Here is a 22,386-nt window from a genome sequence, read left to right on the forward strand (position 1 = left end):
AGTCAATATTATGTGTGATTAAAAATCTATAAATGTTTGCAGCAAGTTTCATGGTGGAAATGTGAGTGCTGCAAAAGCTTCTTAAAACATGCATAACTGCAATAAGCACGATTCAAAAACAAGAAGTAACGTTTTTCTTCAAATAGTAACATAAGGGAAAATGTCCAGCAGTCTATTATTACAAAATTAGGAATGGAGAACATTAGTCATCTCTTTTTACTAGTGATTTTGCTAAGACCACTGATTTTACTTACTTGAAGGTATGCTCCTCTTGGTCTTCAAATATCAATAACACACATGATTTGCAGCAACTATCATAATATGATGATTCTTTCCTTTCTGTCAGATTCAGCTTCTTTATGCAATATCCTCTTTTTAGTTTCTGTCAAGAGGAGGGGCTGAAAATAATGAGCTAGAGTATCACTCAGAGGCGATTCAGTTCTGCCTTTTCTCTTGGAGCTCTGAGAAGACCAGTCCAGGGAAGTTCAAGTTGATCCCCAACTGGAAAATCAATTCTCTCCACCAAAATAATTTCCTGGTTGAGACACAGGTAATAGTTTCTTTTACTGTTTTTCTATCATGTGACCCAGTGTTCTCTAGAGAATTTTAGATGGTCTGACTTGAGAGTGTTAGATCTGGTAAACTATGGCAGCTTATGGAAACAGTAGAACAGCACTGATACTTTTCTTTCTGAGTGCTGTGACTCCTGCTGTGTGCTGAAGATCTATAGAGTTCATTACTCTTTAACTGGGTCAAATATTATCCATCTTGAAGAAGTCAGAGTAGGAACCATGTGAAATGACTCAGTGTGTAAAGATACTTGCTACGCAAACCTCACTGACCACCTGAGTTTTATCTCTGAAACCTACTGAAAGGTGGAATAAGATGACTCACTCAGTTAAGTTATCCTCTGGACACCTGCACCATGGCTCAAGTAATTCCATCCCCCCAAATCCCCACTAATAATAAACAACAATTATAAAAAATATTCTTAAATTAAAGTTTCCCCTTTTTCAGCAAATAAGGGAAAATTTGAAAACTTCATAAATTAGAAAATTAGAGGAGAATCAATCCACATAATATTTGTTTTTCATATTACCTGTAGGCTACCATATTAGTTATGAATATAAGCAGCAAGGGGAGTTAGGAATATTTACTATTTAATATTATATTGATATTTATGGTCAGAATGAATCCTTCATGGACATTTGCTAGTGACTGCTTTATTATCAACAAAAGTTATTTTCAAGTAGATTCCTCTGGCAATATAGACTAAAATATACTGTGTGAAATAATCATACACATGGACTGATTTGAGATTAAAATTTCAAGTTGTTATTTCTCTCTCTATTGTTCCCAAATCCTACCCATGCAATACCCCTTTTCTGCTTTCCTGGTTGATGCAGTTATTCCAAGTATCATATCTGAAGACTTGGAGTCAGGAGCCTCAGATGAAAGAGAAGATTCGGTGTTAGTCTTTCTGGATCTAGGTTGCCCCAGTCAGTAGGATTTTCCTAGTTCCATGCCTTTTCCAGGCTTGGTCCTGGAAAAGAATGTGTAGGCTAAGGCTAGGTGGAGAGGGTGGAGATCTCAGGTATTTGGGCTTTAACCAAAAAAAAAAAAATTATGTATCTTGGAGTCCAAACTGTTAATCACCTCCAGTATTAACCGTCATATATTGTGTTGAAGGTGGTTTCTGGGAAACACTGAGAGTCATATATAATTGATAAAACAGCAAGAACGTTTTTATATTTGTGCATTATCCAAATGTGTAAATAATTTTAAGGCAAATTTTTTATTCATATAGAAAACTTTGTTATTTGAATTGTTAGTTTGAAAGTGTTTCAATAATTTTCAGTAGTTTTTATTTTGCTTAACAATTTATATATGCTTAATATTTTAGAGAAATAAGCTGTGCCAATATTACAATAATTTACTAGTAAATTTTTAATTCTTTCTGTATTTCCTAATAACATGTGCTATAAATATTAGAGGTATGAGTGATAGAAATCTTCAAAGACTTCTCACCTCCAGTGAAAAAGAGGGTCAGACCATGTGATTTAGGGTGTTTCTATCATTAGGAAAACAAATCAGACTCTATCCCTCTCCACTCCACTGCAGCATCAGATCCAAGTAACTTTCTAAAGGTGAATATTTTAAGTTTTTCTTTAGAAATCACTCATGGTCAGGTTTTTAACACAGTCGGCTCTTCACTTACTCTCAAGATGAGTGAGGAGGAGATCACTTATGCAACTATAAGATTCCATAAGTCTTCTTCAGGGTTGCAGAATGAAGGAAAGCCTGATGAGGCTCAAGAGCCCAGAAAAGCTGGCCACAAAAGTAAGTGTTTTATGTTTCTAAATTTATCTATTATTATGCACTGTAACTTTTGACATTTAAAAACAATATGCTACTGGCTTCCGTTGAAAACTATAGTACTCCATTTTAGCTGGATGTGGTGATACACAGGAATAGGAGAAAGATAAGTGAGTATGATGGGGAAAGTAACCATGTAGCAAATTGTTTAAACATAAGATTAAAAATTAAGTAATCAATTTTTAAAGGGAAAATGGGAAAGAAAAATTATTATTTTTAACTGTTATCTAGTAACATAGAAAGCCAGATGAGTAGAAGTTTATAAGAAAAGAGTTCTCGAGGATTTGCAAGTGAGGAGTAAATACATTTCATCACAATTGGGAAACTCTTAGGATGTTTTTACTATTTAAACTAGTCAAGAAGAATTCTGAAACCTTAAAAAGTGACAAAGTAGAGTCTGAAGAAACACCAAATGTTCTAGAGGAATAAAATATTATTGAAATTCAATGTATGCATTAAAAACAATATTTCCTCTCTAGAAGAAGGTGTTTTAATTATCTTAAGTAATTCCAACATCAAATGTGATGAAGCAGCAAGATCAGTCCATCTGATGAGGAAGTCTCTTCCTGGGAAGAGAGCTGCAGAGGAAGCCAAGGGATGAGAGAGGGTAGTGGGGATGGGGATGACTAAATCACATTATGCATTTGCAGAAATGTCAAAGAACAATTAAGTTTATTAATAAAAAAAGAGGAACTCTCACTTTTCTTTTCTCTTTTCTGCTTACTTCGCATAAACTGACAGTTGAACTCCAAGTGCTTTAACGTCTTTGACATAGTGATAATCAGAGGTTTGGCGTTCAGACCCTAAGGAACACAAAGATGTTAAGTATTGTTAGAGAAAAATGGGACTTATGGGAAAAAAGACAGAACTGACTTGTAGGCCCCAGAAAAGATGGATCTGTATACAACCATGGTTCCTTACAGTTCTCAAGAACATGGACCACTTTTCCTTCCTCTTCATCTTCAGTTATGCTGCTTTGGTAGATGCATGATCCAGTATGGCATCTTCTACTTGGTCTGTGTCTATGCCTCCAGTGCTTTCTGGAGGATGAACTTTTGATCCTGTAAAATTGGGTGAGGGTCACATGCCTGTCTTCTAGCTACTTCTAGGCTGAAGGAGGATTGAGAATTCAAGGCCCAAGGTAAAAAAAAAAAAAAGCAAGCAAGACAGAAAGAAAGAAAGAAAGAAAGAAAGAAAGAAAGAAAGAAAGAAAGAAAGAAAGAAAGAAAGAAAGAAAGAAAAATCCTGTGAAACCTCACACCTGTAGGATTTCTATAGCGGGTAACATTAGAAGTAGAAATCTAGAAATTTAGAGAGCACATGTTAAGTCAGCTTGTATGATGGACTACTGTAAAACTTTAATTAAGCGATCTATATCCCCTTGTTTCTATGCTACACAAAATTATAGTTATTATTTGGACATGCTCTTTCCACTGAGATTATTTTCTTGCTTTGTTTTTTTAATTGTTTGTTTGTTTAAGAGTGCTCAGTCCCATGGCACCTCATTGCAATACCTCTGGGAATCCTTTGTTCCATTCTTCTGGTGGCTGTTGCAGTGTTGGTGACACACAGTGAGTAACTGGCATACACGTTCTTTGTCTTTACACCTAAGTAATAACTAACTTTAGTCACAAATTTTGGAGTCAACATGCTGTCCTTGTGCTGCCTATAATCAGGGGATGTGCCAGATAGTTCTGGACTTTGTTTTTGCTTTTTTAGGTTTTCGTTTTGTTTTGTTTCATTATGTTTTGTTTAATTTTGCCTGACACACTACAGTGTCCTATTCTCATACATATCTATTCTATTAACTCTGGAACTGTTGAGAGCTGCCTTGTTCTGTCTTATTCTTGGTATCCTTTCTTTTGAAGACTTGGTGATAGTCTGCTTTATGAGCTTAGTTGATTGTGAATATTATGTAAACATCATCTCTACAGAGACATTAAAGCTTAAGCTTCATTGGATTCCTTCACATTTTTAGAGGAAAGTACTCCTAGGCTGTGCTAAAACATGGCTACATATCTGGATATTTTGTTTTCCTTCTGGTACAATGAGAATTGTGTCATTTTTCATGTTTCTTAGTTCACATTTTCAGGCTGTGTTAAATATTCACTGAATATTTTACTTATGTAGTTATTTGAAAGTTTTGTGCTATGAAAACTTAAATAATTAGAAGTTGTGGTTCATCCTCCATAATTTGATTCAGCTGTATTCTTTACTTTACATTAAAGTTACCCCAATAGAGGTAAATTTCTGTTCCCATTCCTATAGTGAGTTAATTGAGGTGCTACTTTCTAAATGTCAAAGTACAGCTTAAAGTAATAGGTGTTGGTTGTCAACATGAGCTTTCTCAGTTTTCTTAAATTTCAATATTTACTCCTTATGAGCATTTTTTGTTGTTATATCTGCTACTAATTTTAGTTTTTCAGTATAACCAAGAAAAGCATGAATTTCAGAAGACTCTAAATAATCTTCGTCAAGAGTACAGACCCATGAAAGATGACAACTACTTAAGGAACAAAATGTTGAGAAATAAAACTATAGAGTGTGTTTCCCTCAAAGACCATTTAAACTCCCTAGAAAGAAAACAGAGCAGATGCTGTAAGGAAACGAAAGTTGTTTTAAAATGTAAACAGCGCACAGGTAAGGAGGGAACCTTGGATAAGGGATTGCATTATTCTGTATTGTTTCTTCTCCAGAAGACTTGAAGTCTGATTAGTAGCTTGTGTTTAATTGGCTTGGGGTTTCCTTATCTCATGAAGGGGTCTGGCATCCCAGAAATCCCTGTTTGTATTAAGAGAATTTATGGCTTCTAGAACTCAGGGGCTGTTCTGGCTTCTACTGCTCCAAGTAGATGGAATCACAAGTTAGCACAGCGACAATTCAGGTTCTTTTGGTATATGGGCAAATTTGTGTCTCTAACTTTGCTGCTGATAGAACATGGAAGTTTCCAGTAAGAGGGAATTTACCAAATTCTTAGGCCAAAATGGGCATGGAGCATGTATATGATACACTAATAAAATACTTCTCTCTCTCTCTCTCTCTGTGTGTGTGTGTATGTGTGTGTGTGTGTGTGTGTGTGTGTGTGTGTGTGAGAGAGAGAGAGAGAGAGAGAGAGAGAGAGAGAGAGAGAGAGAGAGAGATATTTTGGAGCTTCAAAATGGTGTCCACACTTGTGTAACTCTGTCAGTGACACAGTGAAGAGGCCAAAAAGATAAAAATATCAAGGATTACAAGGAACCTTTTTTTATCTTGTATCATGACTGGTTAACTTTAATTGACACAGTTTAGTATTCATTATTAAATATTTTTTCAGAATTTAGAGTTTACAAAGAGTTTTTGCATCTGACATCACTATGACATCATAGGGGTTAATAATGATTATTATACAAAGACTACAATATATTTAAAACTGCTAAGCCTGGTGGTGGTGGTGCACACCTTTAGTCCCAGCATTTAGGAGGCAGAGGCAGGTGGATCTCTGTGAGTTCAAGGCCAGCCTAGTAAAAAGAGCTAGTTCCAAGACAAGCACCAAAGCTTCATAAAGAAACCCTATCTCAAAACAACAACAAAAGTTAATAGACAAAAAAAATAACAAGAATAAAAAACCCTGCCACATTATAAATTATTTGATAGGAAAAAAGAAAGTGCCATATTTTGAAACTATTCCAGATTGATGAAAAATGTTTTGTGTTAATATTTTAAAATAATTTTATCATCTGTAAATGGTAGCATATTGTTGCAGTCCCTGTCCTTGGGAGGCTGAGACAGAGGATTATAAATTAGTCAATAATCTGGACAGCTCAGCAAATTTTAGGCCAGTATGAAATAAACAATAATACCTCTTCACAGGAAAACAAAGGTTGGAGATAAAGTTTGTTGATAAAGTATGGTCATCCTCAGCCCCTCACTAAACAAAATAATCATATTGAGGTGTTATTGCTAAACAAGCTGCGCTCATTTTAACATATTCAACTTGACATGTTTGGGTATGTATGCATATTCTTGAAGGCATCAGCATAACCAGGAGAACAGACTAACACCTTCCAAAGTTTCCTCATGTGTTTCTTATCTCTCTTAAGAAAATATAACACAGTCCACAATGCAAGTTTAAGTGCACAGTATATGTGGGCAAACTGAAGATACAGTACATTACTGCATATCTAGAATTCCATCATCCTTGTAACTGCCTCTGTGCAGCAAGGGTTTGTTCCCCATACTCCAGTTCTGATATCCCGCGAGCCTCTACTTCTTAGAGCTGGTTTGTGTTAGAACCCTCATCTGACTTGAGTCATAAAATACAGTCTTGGGCCTGGCTTGTTTCACTTTGCACACCATCTTCAGTTCATCCATATTCATCACCTAGTTGAGCACCTCTCTTTTGCGATGTTAAGGTGTAAGACATGGTTTCATTCTGTAGCCCAGGCTGTCTTAGAGTCTACTTTATACTCAAGGCTGTCATGGAAGTCACTACTTAGCCTAGGCTGGCTTAAAACTGGTGGAGATTCTCCTGACTCACTCTGTGGAATGCTCAGGTTATAGGTATAAGCCATCATGCCCAGACAATTTACTTCCCTTTAAAGAATAAATAGTATTTCTTTGTGTGCATGTGCTCCATTTTTTCCTACTGATCTATCCATCAGCTCTTTCTACATATCTACTGTTATAAACAACACTGCATAGGGCATGGGTATACAGGGGTCTGTACACATTCTAGAATTTCAATTTCTCAGAGCTCTGAAATGTTGCTTAGTTATAGATGCTTAATTAAAATAGTACACTGATAACAGAATACTAGAAAGTAAGAATTTTTACCATTCACCTTCTCTATTGTAGGCACAAGTGTTGAAGGATACTGGTTCTGCTGTGGCATCAAATGTTATTTCATCCTGGGCAAAAAACACTGGATTGGATGTAAACAGACCTGCGAGGACTGCAGCTTATCACTTTTGAAAACTGATGATGAAGATGAACTGGTACCATAGACTCTTACACGCTTCTTTATTCTTAGATTCCTTCTCTAACTCTTGGATAGTGAGATACTGAATCCAGTCAGGATAACTGAAAGAGAGACCTCTAAATGTTGTCTATGGTTTGCCTGGTGAGCAAAAATTGTGCAGGAGAAGTTATCATTGGCTTCTCCTTGCTGCTCCTGCCTTAGTGTCAGGACCCAGGGTCTGTTATAAGAAGGCTTACTACCATGAGACAATTGTGCCTCTGCAATCTTCTCTCTTTCTAATTTTTTATGTTAATGAATTTGCTTTGAAGACAGGGCATTGCTTGCCATATGCTCACTTCCCACATGCTTCTGTAGTCTTTGGGAATTCCCATTTGAATGATTTCACAGTGTCAGAAATTATTTAAAGAACCATTAATTCATTTTGTATGCAGCTTGCTTGTTATTAGGAGCCACAAGCAGGAATATTGTGAGCTCATGGTCAGTCTTGGCTGCACAGTGAGACTTTCTCTGAGAAACACAATCACAAATCACTTCATGAATTCAGTATCTCTAGACAACTGAAGTTTTATTTTAAATAAGTTACGTAACTGACAGTTATTGACATAAATGAGCAACTAGTGGGAAATCACTTTAAAAATAAGCTTGGAGGAACTGAAGGGCTGGAAGAGAGAACTGACATAAAAGTAAATGGAACCTGTTGTGATTGTTATTTTCTCACCAAACAGGGAAATTTTATCATCAGATATTTTTTCTCTTACAGAAATTCCTTCAGGTTCAAATTAATCAAGGTGGTTACTGGATTGGATTATCATATAATGGGATAAAAAGCAAATGGCAATGGATTGACGGATGCCCATCTAAACTGTGAGTTTCCTCACACTCTAACACTGTGTACAATGACTTATTTCTCACTTCACATAAATTTTCTCATTTTCTATTGCACTCAAAGGTAAGGACAGTTTACATAAGGCAGTGTTTGAGCAAGTTTTAGACAGGGAAGCTGACTGCTAGTGATGTAATACTGAACACAGCTCAGGGTTATGTGTTCTCAGATGCAGAGGGCTCAAGCAAATCAACAGCTTAAGATGATGTGAAATAACTGGACCATCCTGACGGATACAATGGGCATGAGTATCCCAGACATTCACTTCACTTGTTTCTCTAGTTATTTTATATAATAGTTTTCTATCTGTGTGTGTGTGTGTGTGTGTGTGTGTGGAGAGAGAGAGAGAACATTTTTATATGTCCATACGTATATCTACCTTCCATTTGAGATGTAATATTGTATAAACTCTAAGTTTTTAGTTGTATTTATTGAGCTTTGTATTTTCCTTCACTCCCCTCCCGTATTCCCCTCTCCTCTTCTACTCTCTCCCATGATTGCAATGCTTCCAATTTACTCAGAAGATCTTGCCTTTTTCTATTTCCAATGTAGAATAGATCCATGTATACCTCTTCCTAGGGTTTCTTTGTTGTCCAGGTTCTCTATAATTGTGAATTGTAGGCTGGTTTTTCCTTGTTTCATGTCTAAAAGCCACTTATAAGTGAGTATGTATATTATTTGTTATTCTGGGTCTGAGTTACCTCACTCAATATGATGTTTTCTAGATCCATCCTTTTGCCTGCAAATTTCAAGATGTTATTTTTTTCTGCTAATACTCCATGTGTAAATGGAGTATTCTCTTTTCCTTATCTATTCTTCAGTTGAGGATCATTTGGGTTGTTTCCAGGTTCAGACTCATAAATAATACTGCTATAGTAAACTCCAAGTTTTATGTTTGTAATCTTGTAAAAATCTATTCACTGATTGTCTTTATTAATATTATTTCTTTTTCTTGAACATATCATATATACATAAAATATGATATGATCATATCCTTCCCTGCCCTAACAAGCTTTCTAACAAGCTTTCTCTGCTTCTGTTCTAACATGTGCCACTATAACTCATGTTTTTTTTTTAAAATTGATGCTGTTCCTAGGTGCATGGTAGGTTATACACTAGAGCAAGGATACCTATCACTGACCATATATCCCCCCCAAAAAAATGAATCTCCCTTATCTAGCAATTGTTACCTAACAATAGTGATTCCTTAAGAGTAGTGAGCAGCTTCCTAGAGATGCAGGAATTTTGTCATGTCCAGAAGGCTGTTTTTCACATGCTTTTCCCCTTCTCTGGTTCTTGCATGATTTCTCCTTCCTCTTCCCTCCTATTTCCTGAATCTTGGTTGTAGTATTTAGAAAAATGAGCTTATGAAGCTGTCTTCTTTATGGCTGAGTATGTATTATCTTCTTCTATGCACTTTGACCAGTTTTGCTTCCCTGAACTGTCCACTGATACTGTAAAAAGAAGGATAGAAGTTGAGAGCAGCCCAGGTCCAGGCCATAAACATAATTATTGAGAGTACAATTTGACCACATGGTCACATAATACGATGATAGTAGCATGTTTTTATGAGGACCCATGACCTCAAAAATCATGAGTTTTTTTATTTGGATTACAAGAGCAAACCTGGCATTCTTTAACTCCAATAAGAAAGTAGTTACTTATCCTATAACAAGGGTTCCACTGGATACATCTTGCCTATCAAGTCGGTATTGTGACATGCAGGTTCCAGTGTTGGGTAAGATCACTCATATCTTTTCTCTCTGTGGTAATTTGAATGTGGTCAGTCCAAGGACCTCCTCCCTCCATCCAGGTCTAGGAAGGTGGGGATCCAAACAGACTAGGTTCCCACAAAGACAGTACATGGAATAGAATCAAAACCCAGTGCCATTGTCCTTGGCTTCTCAGTCAGCACTCATTGTCAGCCACGTTCAGAGAGTCCGGGCTGACCATATGCTCCATCAGTCCCAGTCCAGCTAGCCTTGATGAGTTACCATTAAATCAACTCCACCGTCACAGTGGGTGGGCGCACCCCTCGCGGTCCTAACTTCCTTGCTCATGTTCTCTGTCCTTCTGCTCCTCATTTGGACCTTGGGAGCTCAATCCAGTGCTCCAATGTGGGTCTCTGTCACTATCTCCATCCATCGCCAGATGAAGGTTCTATGGCGATATGCAAGATATTCATCAGAGTGGCTACAGTATAGGGCCAGTTCAGGCGCCCTTTCCTCATTTGCTCAAGGAACAAGCTGGGGACATCTCCTTGGACCCCTGGGAACACCTCTAGAGTCCAGTCTCTTGATGATCCTCAAATGACTCCCTTAATTAAGATATATACTTCTCTTCTCCCAGATCCACTCCTCCTACATCCCAACTGTCCCATTCCCCCAAGCTCTCTCCATCAGCGGTAAAAAACAATGGAATCTTGAATTTTGCATGCAAATGGATGGAAATGGAGAACACTATCCTGAGTGAGGTAACCCAGACCCCAAAAGATGAATATGGCAGGTACTCACTCATTAGTGGATTCTAGCCATAAACAAAGGACATTGAGCCTATATAGTTGGTGATCATAAAGAAGGTAATTAAGAAGGTGAACCCAAAGGAAAAAAAATATGTAGCTATCCTACTGGATATTGGAAGTATACAAGATTTCCAGGCAAAAATTGAGAGCTTGGGGGTGGGGTGGGACAGGGGTAAGGGGAGATGGGGAGAGAGATGTTAGTTAATATTTGATGAAGGTTTTAATCCATAGCCTAGTCTGTCTTGCTCTATAATCTTCCTAAACCAGCCTTCCCAATGCTAGGTTATAGTTGTGTATTATCTTTCTTTGTTTTTCCTTTTTATAGTATTATTATTATGGTTTCTCTGAGTAAAGCCCTGGCTATCCTGGAACTTAATCTGTAGACCAGGCTGGCCTTGAGTAAACAGAGATCCACCTAACTCTGTCTCTTGAGTGCTGGGATTAAAGGCATGAACCACCATTATCCATTTGTGCTTTATTTTTTATTTATCATTTTGAATTATTTTTCATTGGAAGGTAGTTGTGGATTTAGTATTCATCATCCATCAGAAACTGAAGTTGTGTTGCATGCAGGCAAGTCACTGGATCACTACGTTTCAGTTAGTTACCAAGAGATCTGAGGAGGGGAAGGAAAGAGTAAAATGACTACAGCAGTAGTCACAAACTCTCTTCTGTGACTGTACTACAAACTTCCCCTTTCTCCTTAAAAATCGGACATATAAAACCTTGCTCTGTGTGCCATGCAATGTTTTTTTTTTTTTACTTTTAAACTGTCTTTATTTCTAAAAAGCATCAAATGAAAACCATTTAGTGTAAGATTGGTCCATGACAATACAGAAAATTAATTTAACTTGTTGGCAAAAATATTGACAGTGAAGTAGATAAAAATTTGAGTTTTGATCAAATGATCATTTTATTTTTATTTTATTCTACTTATTTATTTTTATGTATATATTCACATGTACTATAGCATTCAGGCCACAGTACAGGTGTAGTTAGGGGAGCATAGGAATACTCACTTCTCTCATATTGTGTAGGGTCTGAAGTCTGAACTCTGGTTGTGTGATCTGGAGCTAATGGCCTCCACTCAGTGAACCATGTCACTGGCCCAAGACAATTTTTCTGAGTTTAGAGAAAACGGAAATCTTTTATTGATATACTGTAGTAGGAGGCCACTAGTTAGTTCCTAGCTGCTTAGCCCCGAAATAATCACGCTGAACCTATATTAATTAAAACACTGATTGGCCCATTAGTTCTAGCTTTCTATTGGATAACTCTTACTTATTAATTAACCCACTTCTACTAATCTGTATATCACCACGTGGCTGTGGCTTACCAGGTAAAGTTCCAGCGTTCATCTCCCCTGCAGCTACATGGTTTCTCTCTGACTCCACCCTTCTTTTTCCCAGCATTCAATTCCATCTTCCCCACCTACCTAAGCTCTACCCTGCTATAATTCCAAAGAAGTTTCTTTATTACTTAATGATAATGACAGCACATCAATATACTTATGATTAATTCCATATTCTGCATTTTGGTAAATAATCTTTCACCTGGAATCAATATGGGCCCTGAATTTAAATAACTGCCCATTTTATCTTTCATTTTATAGTGTTTTGACAATAATGGGATCACTACACAAGAGAGGAAGCTATGCATTTTTCATTTCAGCAGGTATAAGTAAGGGTGACTGTGTTAGAACCCATACATGTACCTGTGGAAAGAAAGTGGATAAATTCTCTGATTCATTATGAAGTGGGAAGGAAAGGTAAAAATGGAAGATGGTCATCCTTGTTGGTTTCCTGTGATGACTTGTGACTACTTAACGACCAAATGTTTTAACCACAGATCTCATTCTGCTGTATAAATAGGGTGATGATCTAGTAGTGAAAGAAATGATCTTCTGAAATCTAACTTATCAGATAAAAAGACATTTTCATTCCTAGTACACATAGCAGCTGTGTCTGTGGAGTAGGTACTTTCGTCCAATGCACCCAGAAATCACTCTTTTTTTATGAAGACACACAGAACTTAATACAGAACCCTAATAAATAGAATGCATATCTCAGCATCACTAAGAGAAACATTCAAATATCCATGGCTTTGATGGCACAATTAAGAACTAGGGTACAATTGTGGGTTTCTCTTTGTTTGTTAGTTACTGTTGATACTTTTTGCATGTAGATGAACTTGTCATCTTTAGCATGCGTTTATTTGCTGCAAGATGTAATTTCAGGCTTAATTAATAGTTTCACATTAGTTCAAGACATTCATACAACCTTCCACAATCTATATGTATTCTCTCTCCCTCCCTCCCTCCTTACTTCCTTTCTTTTCTCCCTCCCTTCCTCCCTCCCTCCCTCCTTCCCTCCCTTTCTCCCTTCCTCCCACCCTCTCTGCTCCATTTGATGGTGCATTAAAACTTCATAGACACAGTAATATTCTTTGAGGCCAGTTTTATGTGAAAGCTCAAGGTTTATAATTTATTGTACTGAGTTTAGGGGCAGCCTAGGCTACATAGTATGTTTGAGGTCATTGTGAAATACAGAGTGAGATTCTGTCTCACGAAACCTAATAATGATGGTAATAATAATAATATTAAGTGGTCCATAAATATTTTCTAGGGAGAAGGGATTTCTTTTATAGCATCATACTAAAATGACTAAACTCAAGAAATGTAGATTGATCTAGTAATATACTCTAACCCATAATCCATATTCATGTTAGTCAGTTTTGTCAGTTTTCTGAATCATGTCACTGTTTATATATCCTAGTATTCTGGATCATACATTGCATACAGTTGTAAAGTTTAGTTTTGAAACAGTTTGACTCGTGGTTGACTTCTTCCTTCATTCCTTCCTTATCTCCTTCCTTTCTTCCTTTCTTTTTTTCTTTTGACAATTACATTTTAGAAAACCATGTCTTGAATTTGAAGTGTGCATGTAATAAAATGCATCCCCTGTAAGTCATGAGAAATATGAGTTTCAACAGATACGTACACTTTTACCAGCACCATTGTGCAAACAAGTTTTATGTCAACTTGACATAAGATAGAGTCCTCTGAGAAGAGGCAACCTCAATTGAGAAAGTGTCTCAATAACAAACATCTGGCTATAGGCAATCCTGTAGGGCATTTTCTTAATTTGTGACAATGTGGGAGACCCCAGCACATTGTAGGAGGTATCACCTGTGGGCTGGAAATCTTCAATACTGTAGGAAAGTAGGCTGTGATGATTTGAGGAAGCATCCAGTAAGTTGAATTCCTCTGTAATATATGCATCTACCCCTGCCTGGGGTCCAGGCTCCAGAAGCACAGGGCTCGAAAGAAATTCACTCAATCTGTGTACTACTTTTTGATCTGAGGGGATAAAGGAAAGATACTTCTCTTTATGAAATTCTTCTGTATTCTTTATTCTGTGTATCTATTCCCTGATGTTATTTTTCCTCTACAACATATATACCTCAACAAAATTATTCAGGCAATATAAAAATTATAATTTGGTTACATTCTGTTCTTCAAGTGAATGAGTATATAAATATAAGAAAATGGATGTTTTTCTTCTCTCTTACATTATTTAAACAAAGTCATCCCAAGAACCCAAATACATTTAAATCTAAGTAACTTGTTATAGATTAACAGGGTGAGAGAAAAAAAGGTATTCCTCTCAGGTCTTTTAATGGCAGGCTGCATATTGTGGTTAAAAAGAAAGAATCGGGGGGCTGGAGAGATGGCTCAGTGGTTAAGAGCATCACCTGCTCTTCCAAAGGTCCTGAGTTCAATTCCCAGCAACCATATGGTGGCTCACAACCATCTGTAATTAGGTCTGATGCCCTCTTCTGGCCTGCAGGAATACATGCAGACAGAATATTGTATACATAATAAATAAATAAATATTTTAAAAAAAAGAAAGAATCAATCCCTTTGTAACTTATCTTGAAAAGTAATCTTTTAAGGAATCTTAAAAGAATCACAGACCTAAGCTTTTACATATGAAAAACAATCAGCCAACTCTATTTTAAATGTTTAGGGTACATACCCACCATCAATAGTCTTTTGCTAACTGGAGATTGGGGGCAGAAACGGCTACAAGGAGTAAATCATCATCGTTGATCAATAATAAATCCTAGCAAGAAAAGTATGTCAATTAGTAATAATTGGGCTGCTTTATTTTTTTGACCCTTGACCTAATGAGTGAACCTATAGCTCAACTATGTGTTCTTGAGAAGTTTAGATTGTTTCTAGAGTATTTTATCTCCAGGCTATTATCAAAACATCTTAATCTAACCTGAAGTTATCTTAAGGCTTTGTTTCAGCTGTCATGCATACTGAAACTGGTGAACCATCTCTCTTCATTAAGATGAAAAGAACTTAAGCTAGTTGGGCAACTAGGACTCAATTATTTGTCTTAATCATTAATCTAAGCGACAGTCTATATGGCTCCTCAATAGAAACTAATGCATTCTAGCTGTATGACACTTCCTCGTTTGATTTTTTTTAACCTCTGCAGCCTCTGCTTTATTAGTGGCAAGGGAAGCATTTTATGCAACCTTTGCCTATGTTAGTTTTTCCACTAAACTAACCTCTATCATGATCCCTGACTATATTTATTAAAAACTCTCAATTGTCAAAGCCATACTTAAAGTAATACTATTTTGTATAAAATCGCTGCTTCAGTTAAACAACATAGCTTATGGGAAAATCAGTTTTCATAACAATCCACATGTAAAATTTCCCAGTAGAATGGGATATTTCCGAGACATTATCATACTTCATTAAGTATTCATACTTCATTAAGTATATCATACTTCATTCACACCATGGCATATACCAGAGTAATATGGCAGCAGCAAACATGTGAAGGTACAGCAGAAGCAAAAGACATTCTGGGATCTGGGGTCTGGGGTCTCAAGGTTTTTCCTTTCCAAGATTTACCCATCAGGTTTTGTTTCCTGCTTGGTCAATGCCCTGGAGTCACTTGCCACCTAAGCTCTTCTGACATGACCACTGGCATGCATCCGATTGTGCCTCCAAGTTCCTGCCCACTTTGATTCTTACCCTAACTTCCTTTGATGACAGACTATGGTCTGGATACTTAAGCAAAATAAACCGTATCCTCCCCAAGTTGCTTTGGTTCGTGATGTTTCTTCACAGCAGTAGAAATCATCAAACAAAAACAAGGCAATTTTTTACCTCCCAAAGTTCTTTTTCTGCACCTTTCCCCCAACCTGGCCTTAGGCAAGAAGGCATGTATTCTCTTGTACTGTAAATTAGTATGGCCACATCCAGAGTGTATATCCTATGCACAGAATTGTGATTGGCTCCATTTTTCTCTGCACCTTTTACCAATATTAGTATCATTATTATTAAGCTCTTCTCACAGATCAGTGGTTCATTCCTTTTGTTACAAAGCACCTTTTTTATAACTAATATACCATATTTCTCCACATGTGAATATATGGTGTGTTTCTGAGTTCCAATAATTATGAGTTATGAAAGCTATCATGCCAATCCATGTATAAGTAACTGTGTGAGCGTACATTTTATTTCTTTTTAGTATATATCTTTTTTGTACAGTTGGTGTCTTCTGGGTTCTTTCTTCCTTTTGCACATGTTCAACATACACACATGATTTCCTGACTGCACCCATAACCATGTTTCATGTCTGACTAATATATATTCCATATCTAATGTAATCTGTTCTATTACTGTACTACAAGCCACTTGGTTTTATTTATCTTCCTTTCTTCTAAATTCCTATGATGAATTTGAATATTCCATTTCTTCTCATCTTATATACAAGATTCAAAGAAAGTGATTTATTTTGCTAAGCGGTTCACGTTGAAGTCTCAGTTTCATACAGTGTGAATATTTCTCTATTTCTTAGTCAGAGTCTCATTATCCCAGACCAGCCTCAAAATCCCTATCTATTGAAATGTGCCTCAAACTCTCGAGGTCTTGAACTGTTATCTCCCAATTACTGGGACTCCAATTGTACCACAATATTCCTGGTTGGATTCATTATTGAGGATCTCCATTTTGAGCACGTCTTTAGTAAGCTTCCGCTAACTATTATGGGGGAACCTGGCTATTGTGCTTCCCTCACTGTTTGAGGTTTTTCCTAACTCATGTTAACACTTGGGCCTGAGTAGGAATCTGATTTCTGTCAGTTTTTACAGAATCATAATAATTACTAATTAACTACTTTTTGACTTTTAATTTTGCTATACAGCCCAAGTTGAACTGGAACTCATAGTCCTTCTGTTTTAGCCTATGTGATAATTTGCTTTGTCTTCTAATTTTAATACATTTTTTATTTTGCAGCATTTAATTTTTTTATTATTTTAGAGTAGGAAAGTTTTGCCCTCTAATGCATCATCCTGAAAACTGGAGTTGTCTTGTATACGGGGAATTCAGCAGATTACTATGTCTCAGTGAAGACCAATTAGCTATGAGGTTGGGGAAATGGGGGAGGAAGAAAGGAAAACCAGCCCAGAACATTAGCTGCAAGCCCTCATCTGTGACTGTATTACAAATCTTCCTTTTCTTCTGAAAACACAAGCATATGAGAACTTGTTCTCTGTGATAGACACCTTTGTTTCTACCTAGCACGTTAATTGACAAAATGTGAGCAGGAAAGCAGGTTTAGCATAACATAATTCCTTGGAAATATTTAAAATCAGTATCATCTGCTGATCAAAATTTGTGAGTATGGAATAAGATGGGAATTTTGGCAAGATCAAGAGACCATTTCTTGCCGGGCGGTGGTGGCGCACGCCTTTAATCCCAGCACTCGGGAGGCAGAGGCAGGCGGATCTCTGTGAGTTCGAGACCAGCCTGGTCTACAGAGCTAGTTCCAGTACAGGCTCCAAAGCCACAGAGAAACCCTGTCTCGAAAAAACAAAAAAACAAAAAAACAAAAAAACAAAAAAAAAAAGAGACCATTTCTTTATAATGAGCTCAGAGAATAAAAAATAGTAATGAGTTTTGATGTAGGAGTCTTCTGTTTTGTGTTGATTTCATTGGTTAAATAAAGAAACTGCCTTGGCCCTTTAATAAGACAGAAGATTAGGTAGGCAGAGTAAACAGAACAGAATGCTGGGAGAAAGAAGCCTAGTCAGGCAGTCGCCATGATTCTCCCACTCCAGACAAATGCAGGTTAAGATCTTTCCTGGTAAGCCAGCTCGTGGTGCTACACAGAATATTAGAAATGGGTTAGATCAATATGTAAGAGCTAGCCAATAAGAAGTTAAAACTAATGGGCCAAGCAGTGTTTAAAAGAATACAGTTTCTGTGTAATTATTTCCAGTAAAGTTAGCCGGGTGGTGGGAAGCAGCCCCGCCGCTCCCACTACTACAGAGTTTATTATTAATGGTTGCATATTCTGCATATTTTAGCTAATAGAATTTTTTAAATCAGGATATTTTAGTGAATATTGAAAATTAAATTATTGCCTTTTTGTTTTTGTTCCTTAGTGACTTGAACATAGCAAACCTCAGTCATAAAACTGGAAAATGTGCATTTTTATCTAGAACACGACTAGAAAATAATAACTGCACTAATGTCTACCCCTGTGTCTGTGAGAAAAGACTGGATAAATTACCTGATTTACTCTCCAGCAAGAGGTAAAGTTAAAATGGAATGTACTGATCTTCATTTGCTTCCTGTAATAATCTGTGACTTCTTATGAACAAATGTTTTGATCACAGGACTTGGTCCTCCTTGCAAACAGAGAGATGTGCTGGAAGAGGTTGAAAACATTCTCCTGAATCTGACTTGACAGAGCAGAGGTTATCTTCTTTCTTGAAGGGGTATATCTTCTCTGGTACCTGGACACCCATTGCCCCAAGCCCTTAAAGAATCTGCTCTTTCTGTTTTCTTAAACACCCATAAAACTAAATAGAGAACCCTAATAAACAACCTGATTATTTCATTATCAACATGATAAATCATCTTAATTGAAAGCACAATTAAGAACTATAATATAGCCATGGGTTCTAATTTCTTATTTGTTGGTTGATTGTTGTTTTGTTTTGTTTTGTGTTTTGCCTCATGTAGAAGTTTTCTTCATTGTTTTAAACATTTCTTTTAGACATAAAATATAATTTCAAATTTGGTGGACAGTTGAAAGGAACTGGTGACTATATTTCATCCAATACATAAGTTTGTTCCACCCATCTTTAATCCATCTATAAGTTGAGGTTTTATAGAAATAGTGGTAATAATTTAAATTGACTTGTTGCAGTGGCTTACACTTGTAATCTTAGCAATTAGAAGGCTAAACAAGATTGTTGAAAAAAATGAGAGTCTGTGTCATAGAACCAAACAAACCAAACAAAATTGAAGGTCAAATGTTTCTACATATTTTCCAAAGACAAAACATTATTTTATATAACCAGACCCAAATGATTGAACTCATTGCATTTAGTATTGATAGAGTAATTTATTCTAATCTAGAATTCATGTACTCATTCACTGGCTGGGAATGTCACTCTTGGTATTTCCTATATGTTCAGATTCTCATGCATTCAGTGCTGATGTGATTTTAGTGTCCTTTAAAGCAGAATAGGTCTTTTTTTTATGTTCTCATGTGGTTTGTTGTTGATTTTGGTTTTTTGTTTGTTTTTGTTTTCTTCCAAGACAGGGTTTTTCTGTGCTACTTTGTCTGTCCTAGAATTCTTTCTGTAGAATAGGCTGACTTGGAGCTCAAATTTGCCTAGTTCTGCCTCCTGAGTGCTGATATTAACGGTATATTCAAGTGTGTGTGTGTGTGTGTGTGTGTGTGTGTGTGTGTGTATGTATTTGTGTATAACCTTGCCCAGCCTAACTCTTGCTATATAGACAAGATTGTCCTCATCTTATGGAGATCTGATGGAGGAAGGTCATTGGTTAAGTAATAAAGAAACTGCTTGGCCTCATAGGTTAAAACATAGGTGGGAGGAGTAAACAGAACAGAATGCTGGGAGGAAGAGAAAGTGAGCTCAGAGACGCCATGCTCCCCTCTCCCAGACAGAGGCGATAGCTCTGCTCTCTGAGGCACAGGCGATGAAGCTCCTACCCAGGATGGACGTAGGCTAGAATCTTTCCTGGTAAGACTGGTGCTACTTAGGTTATTAGATATGGGTTAAAGCAAGATAAGAGAGTTAGCCATAAGAGGCTAGATAGAAATGGGCCAAGCAGTATTTAAAAGAATACAATTTGTGTGTTGTTATTTCGGGGCATAAGCTAGCCAGGCGGCAGGGGTGCCAGGGATGCAGCCCCGCAGCTCCTAATACTACAGAGATCTACTTTCCTTTACCTCTCAAGTGCTGGGATTAAAGACATGCCACATCATGTCCAGCTGAGGAATATGAACCTTAATAAATACACTTTGTATCCACAATTACATCCAAACAGAGCATTTCTAACTCCTCTTAAGGTTTTTTCTGACTCCAGCTGTGCTGTCTTGCACAGAAATTTAGTTCTGTCCCCATTAGAGCTTTGTATCCACTGTATCTGCTTTCTGTTTGCTCACCCACTTTTTAACATTAGCTTATGATTTCTCTTTTTGAAAAATAATGTTTTTATTAATTTCTTGATGATTTCATATCTTGTACTTAAGCATGTTCACTTCCCCCCATTTAACTCCTTCCAACTCACTCTCACCTCCCTACCCATTCAGTTCCCTGTTCTTTTTCTTTTTTTTAAAAACTCATTGAGTCCAGTTGTGTTGCCCACCTTCTTTTGGGTATAGAGCATACAGTGGAGTTGGTTCATTGAAAATGTTAGCAATTTTGACAAAACTTTGTCCAAATTAACAAAAATATACTGAGAGGATCTATATTAATAAAATGAGTGATGAAAAGTCAGACATTATGAGAGTCACTGAGGAAATTTGGGGAATCATAAGGACACATTTTTCATTTCTTTCTTTCTTTTTATTTATTTATTTTTTGTTTTTTGAGACAGGGTTTCTCTGTAGCTTTGGAACCTTTCCCAGAACTCACTCTGTAGACCAGGCTGACTTCAAACTCACAGACATCTGCCTATCTCTGCTTCCTTAGTGCCAGGTTTAAAGGTGTGCACTATCACTGCCCAGCTTTTCGTTGTTTCAAACAACCTTTCCTCGTTTTACATACCAATCCCAGTTCCCCATCCCTCCCCTCCTCTTGCTCCCCCTACCTTCCACCCACCCTACTCCCTGCCCACTCCTCAGAAAGGGTAAGGCTCTTCATGGACTGCCATATCACATTGAAGCAGAACAAAGACCTTCTCCCCTATATCTAGGCTGGTCATGGTATTTCTCCAAAGAGAATGGGCTCCAATAAAACCCATTCAAGCAGTAGGAATAAAGTCTGGTCCCACTACCAGTGGCCCTACAGACTGCCCCAGCCACACAACTGTCACCCACCCACACTCAGAGGGCCTAGTTTGGGCCTACTGTCAGTCTGGAGTCAGCGAGTTCCCATTAGCTCAAGTCAGGTGTTTCTGTGGGTCTTGACCCCTTTGCTCGTATTATCACTGGTAATAGCCAGAACCTGGAAACAACCTAGATGCCCCTCAACTGAAGAATGGATAAAAAGTGTGGTACATTTACACAATGGAGAATTACTCAGTGGTAAAAAAAAAAAAAAATGACATCTTGAAATTTGCATGCAAATTGATGAAACTAAAAAAAAAACAAAAACAGAAAACAAACAACAAAAAACATCATGAGTGAAGCAACTCAGACCCAGAAAGATAAATACTATATATGTTTGTTCATAAGTGGATATTAGAAATAAAGAAAAGGGAGTCACAGCGGAGAGGCGCGGCAATCAGGAATAGGCTTTGGGGGACCAGCGCAGACAGACGCAAGCGGCAGGGACTGGCGCGGCTTCAGACGCAAGTGGCGGGGACTGGCACACAATAATGAGAGCAGAGCGCCCCACTAAAATTAAATCAAAGAGGTAGGCCTTGTGCTGGAGAGGTCACTGGCAAATGGGGAGCCTGGGCCTGATCCTGAAGACACTTCGGAGGGGTGAGAGGGTTCTTGGCCTGCGGCAGGAACCAGGAAACAGAGCGAGGGCATTTGGTAAGTGGAACCCTTGGCCAGCAGGGAAACTTGATCCGCTTTAAAAGACCCATTAGATAGGATCAATAGGTGCGGCGAACTCCTCGACCAGCGAGAAAGAACGACCACCACACGAGGATTCTTCTCAGATCACGCTTTAATTGGAGTGCCCTTGGTTGAAGGAGAGCATGAAGCGAAGGGACCCGAGAGCCCTAAGGCAGCTGCTTATATCGGGAATTGGCACACGGGTCGCCCTGTGATTGGCTGCCACCAACAGCTGCCACCAGACTGCGTTGGGATAGGCCCAAGGACCCTTATCCACCGCGCTTGCGGGAAGCGGGGGACATGCAGCTCTCAAAGGCTTAGCCAAATATGGGGTTGTTTATTACCAACAAGACAGGATGTCGGCGCCATCTTGTAATGGCGATCTTGTCCGGCTCCCTGCAGTTCCCCCTTATTGTTTATGAGCAATGAGCACAGGACTAACGCCATCCAATCTGACCCCCACCTCATGATGTGTTGGTCGATCGAGGATGGAAGATATTCTCTATGGATACACCTTCCCCTGTGCAATGGGTACTCAAGGAACCCCAGGGGTGCAAAGGCTGTGTCGCAGGAA

At 37.8% G+C, this 22,386-nt stretch overlaps 1 protein-coding gene across 1 annotated transcript; it reads left to right on the top strand.

Moving 5' to 3' along the window:
- The first annotated feature begins 449 nt into the window (after positions 1 to 449).
- LOC101982929 (killer cell lectin-like receptor 2) lies at positions 450 to 18,641 on the top strand. Its single transcript, XM_013354491.2, has 8 exons — positions 450 to 550; positions 2,226 to 2,340; positions 3,858 to 3,947; positions 4,795 to 5,016; positions 7,210 to 7,349; positions 8,094 to 8,197; positions 18,211 to 18,360; positions 18,445 to 18,641. The coding sequence occupies exons 2-8, from the start codon at positions 2,226 to 2,228 to the stop codon at positions 18,488 to 18,490; spliced, it is 867 nt and encodes a 288-aa protein (XP_013209945.2). The 5' UTR covers positions 450 to 550; the 3' UTR covers positions 18,491 to 18,641.
- Positions 18,642 to 22,386: the final 3,745 nt, after the last annotated feature.

The sequence above is a fragment of the Microtus ochrogaster genome, unplaced genomic scaffold, assembly GCF_000317375.1.
Source record: "Microtus ochrogaster isolate Prairie Vole_2 unplaced genomic scaffold, MicOch1.0 UNK46, whole genome shotgun sequence".
In the NCBI taxonomy this organism is placed as follows: domain Eukaryota; kingdom Metazoa; phylum Chordata; class Mammalia; order Rodentia; family Cricetidae; genus Microtus; species Microtus ochrogaster.

What these genes read in the sequence shown, in the direction of transcription:
- LOC101982929 (XM_013354491.2), top strand. Translation starts at nt 2,226, where the DNA reads ATGAGTGAGGAGGAGATCACTTATGCAACTATAAGATTCCATAAGTCT. An exon ending in TGCAGTGTTGGTGACACACA is followed by an intron (nt 3,948 to 4,794) that starts GTGAGTAACTGG and finishes TACTAATTTTAG; the next exon opens with TTTTTCAGTATAACCAAGAA. An exon ending in GACGGATGCCCATCTAAACT is followed by an intron (nt 8,198 to 18,210) that starts GTGAGTTTCCTC and finishes TTTGTTCCTTAG; the next exon opens with TGACTTGAACATAGCAAACC.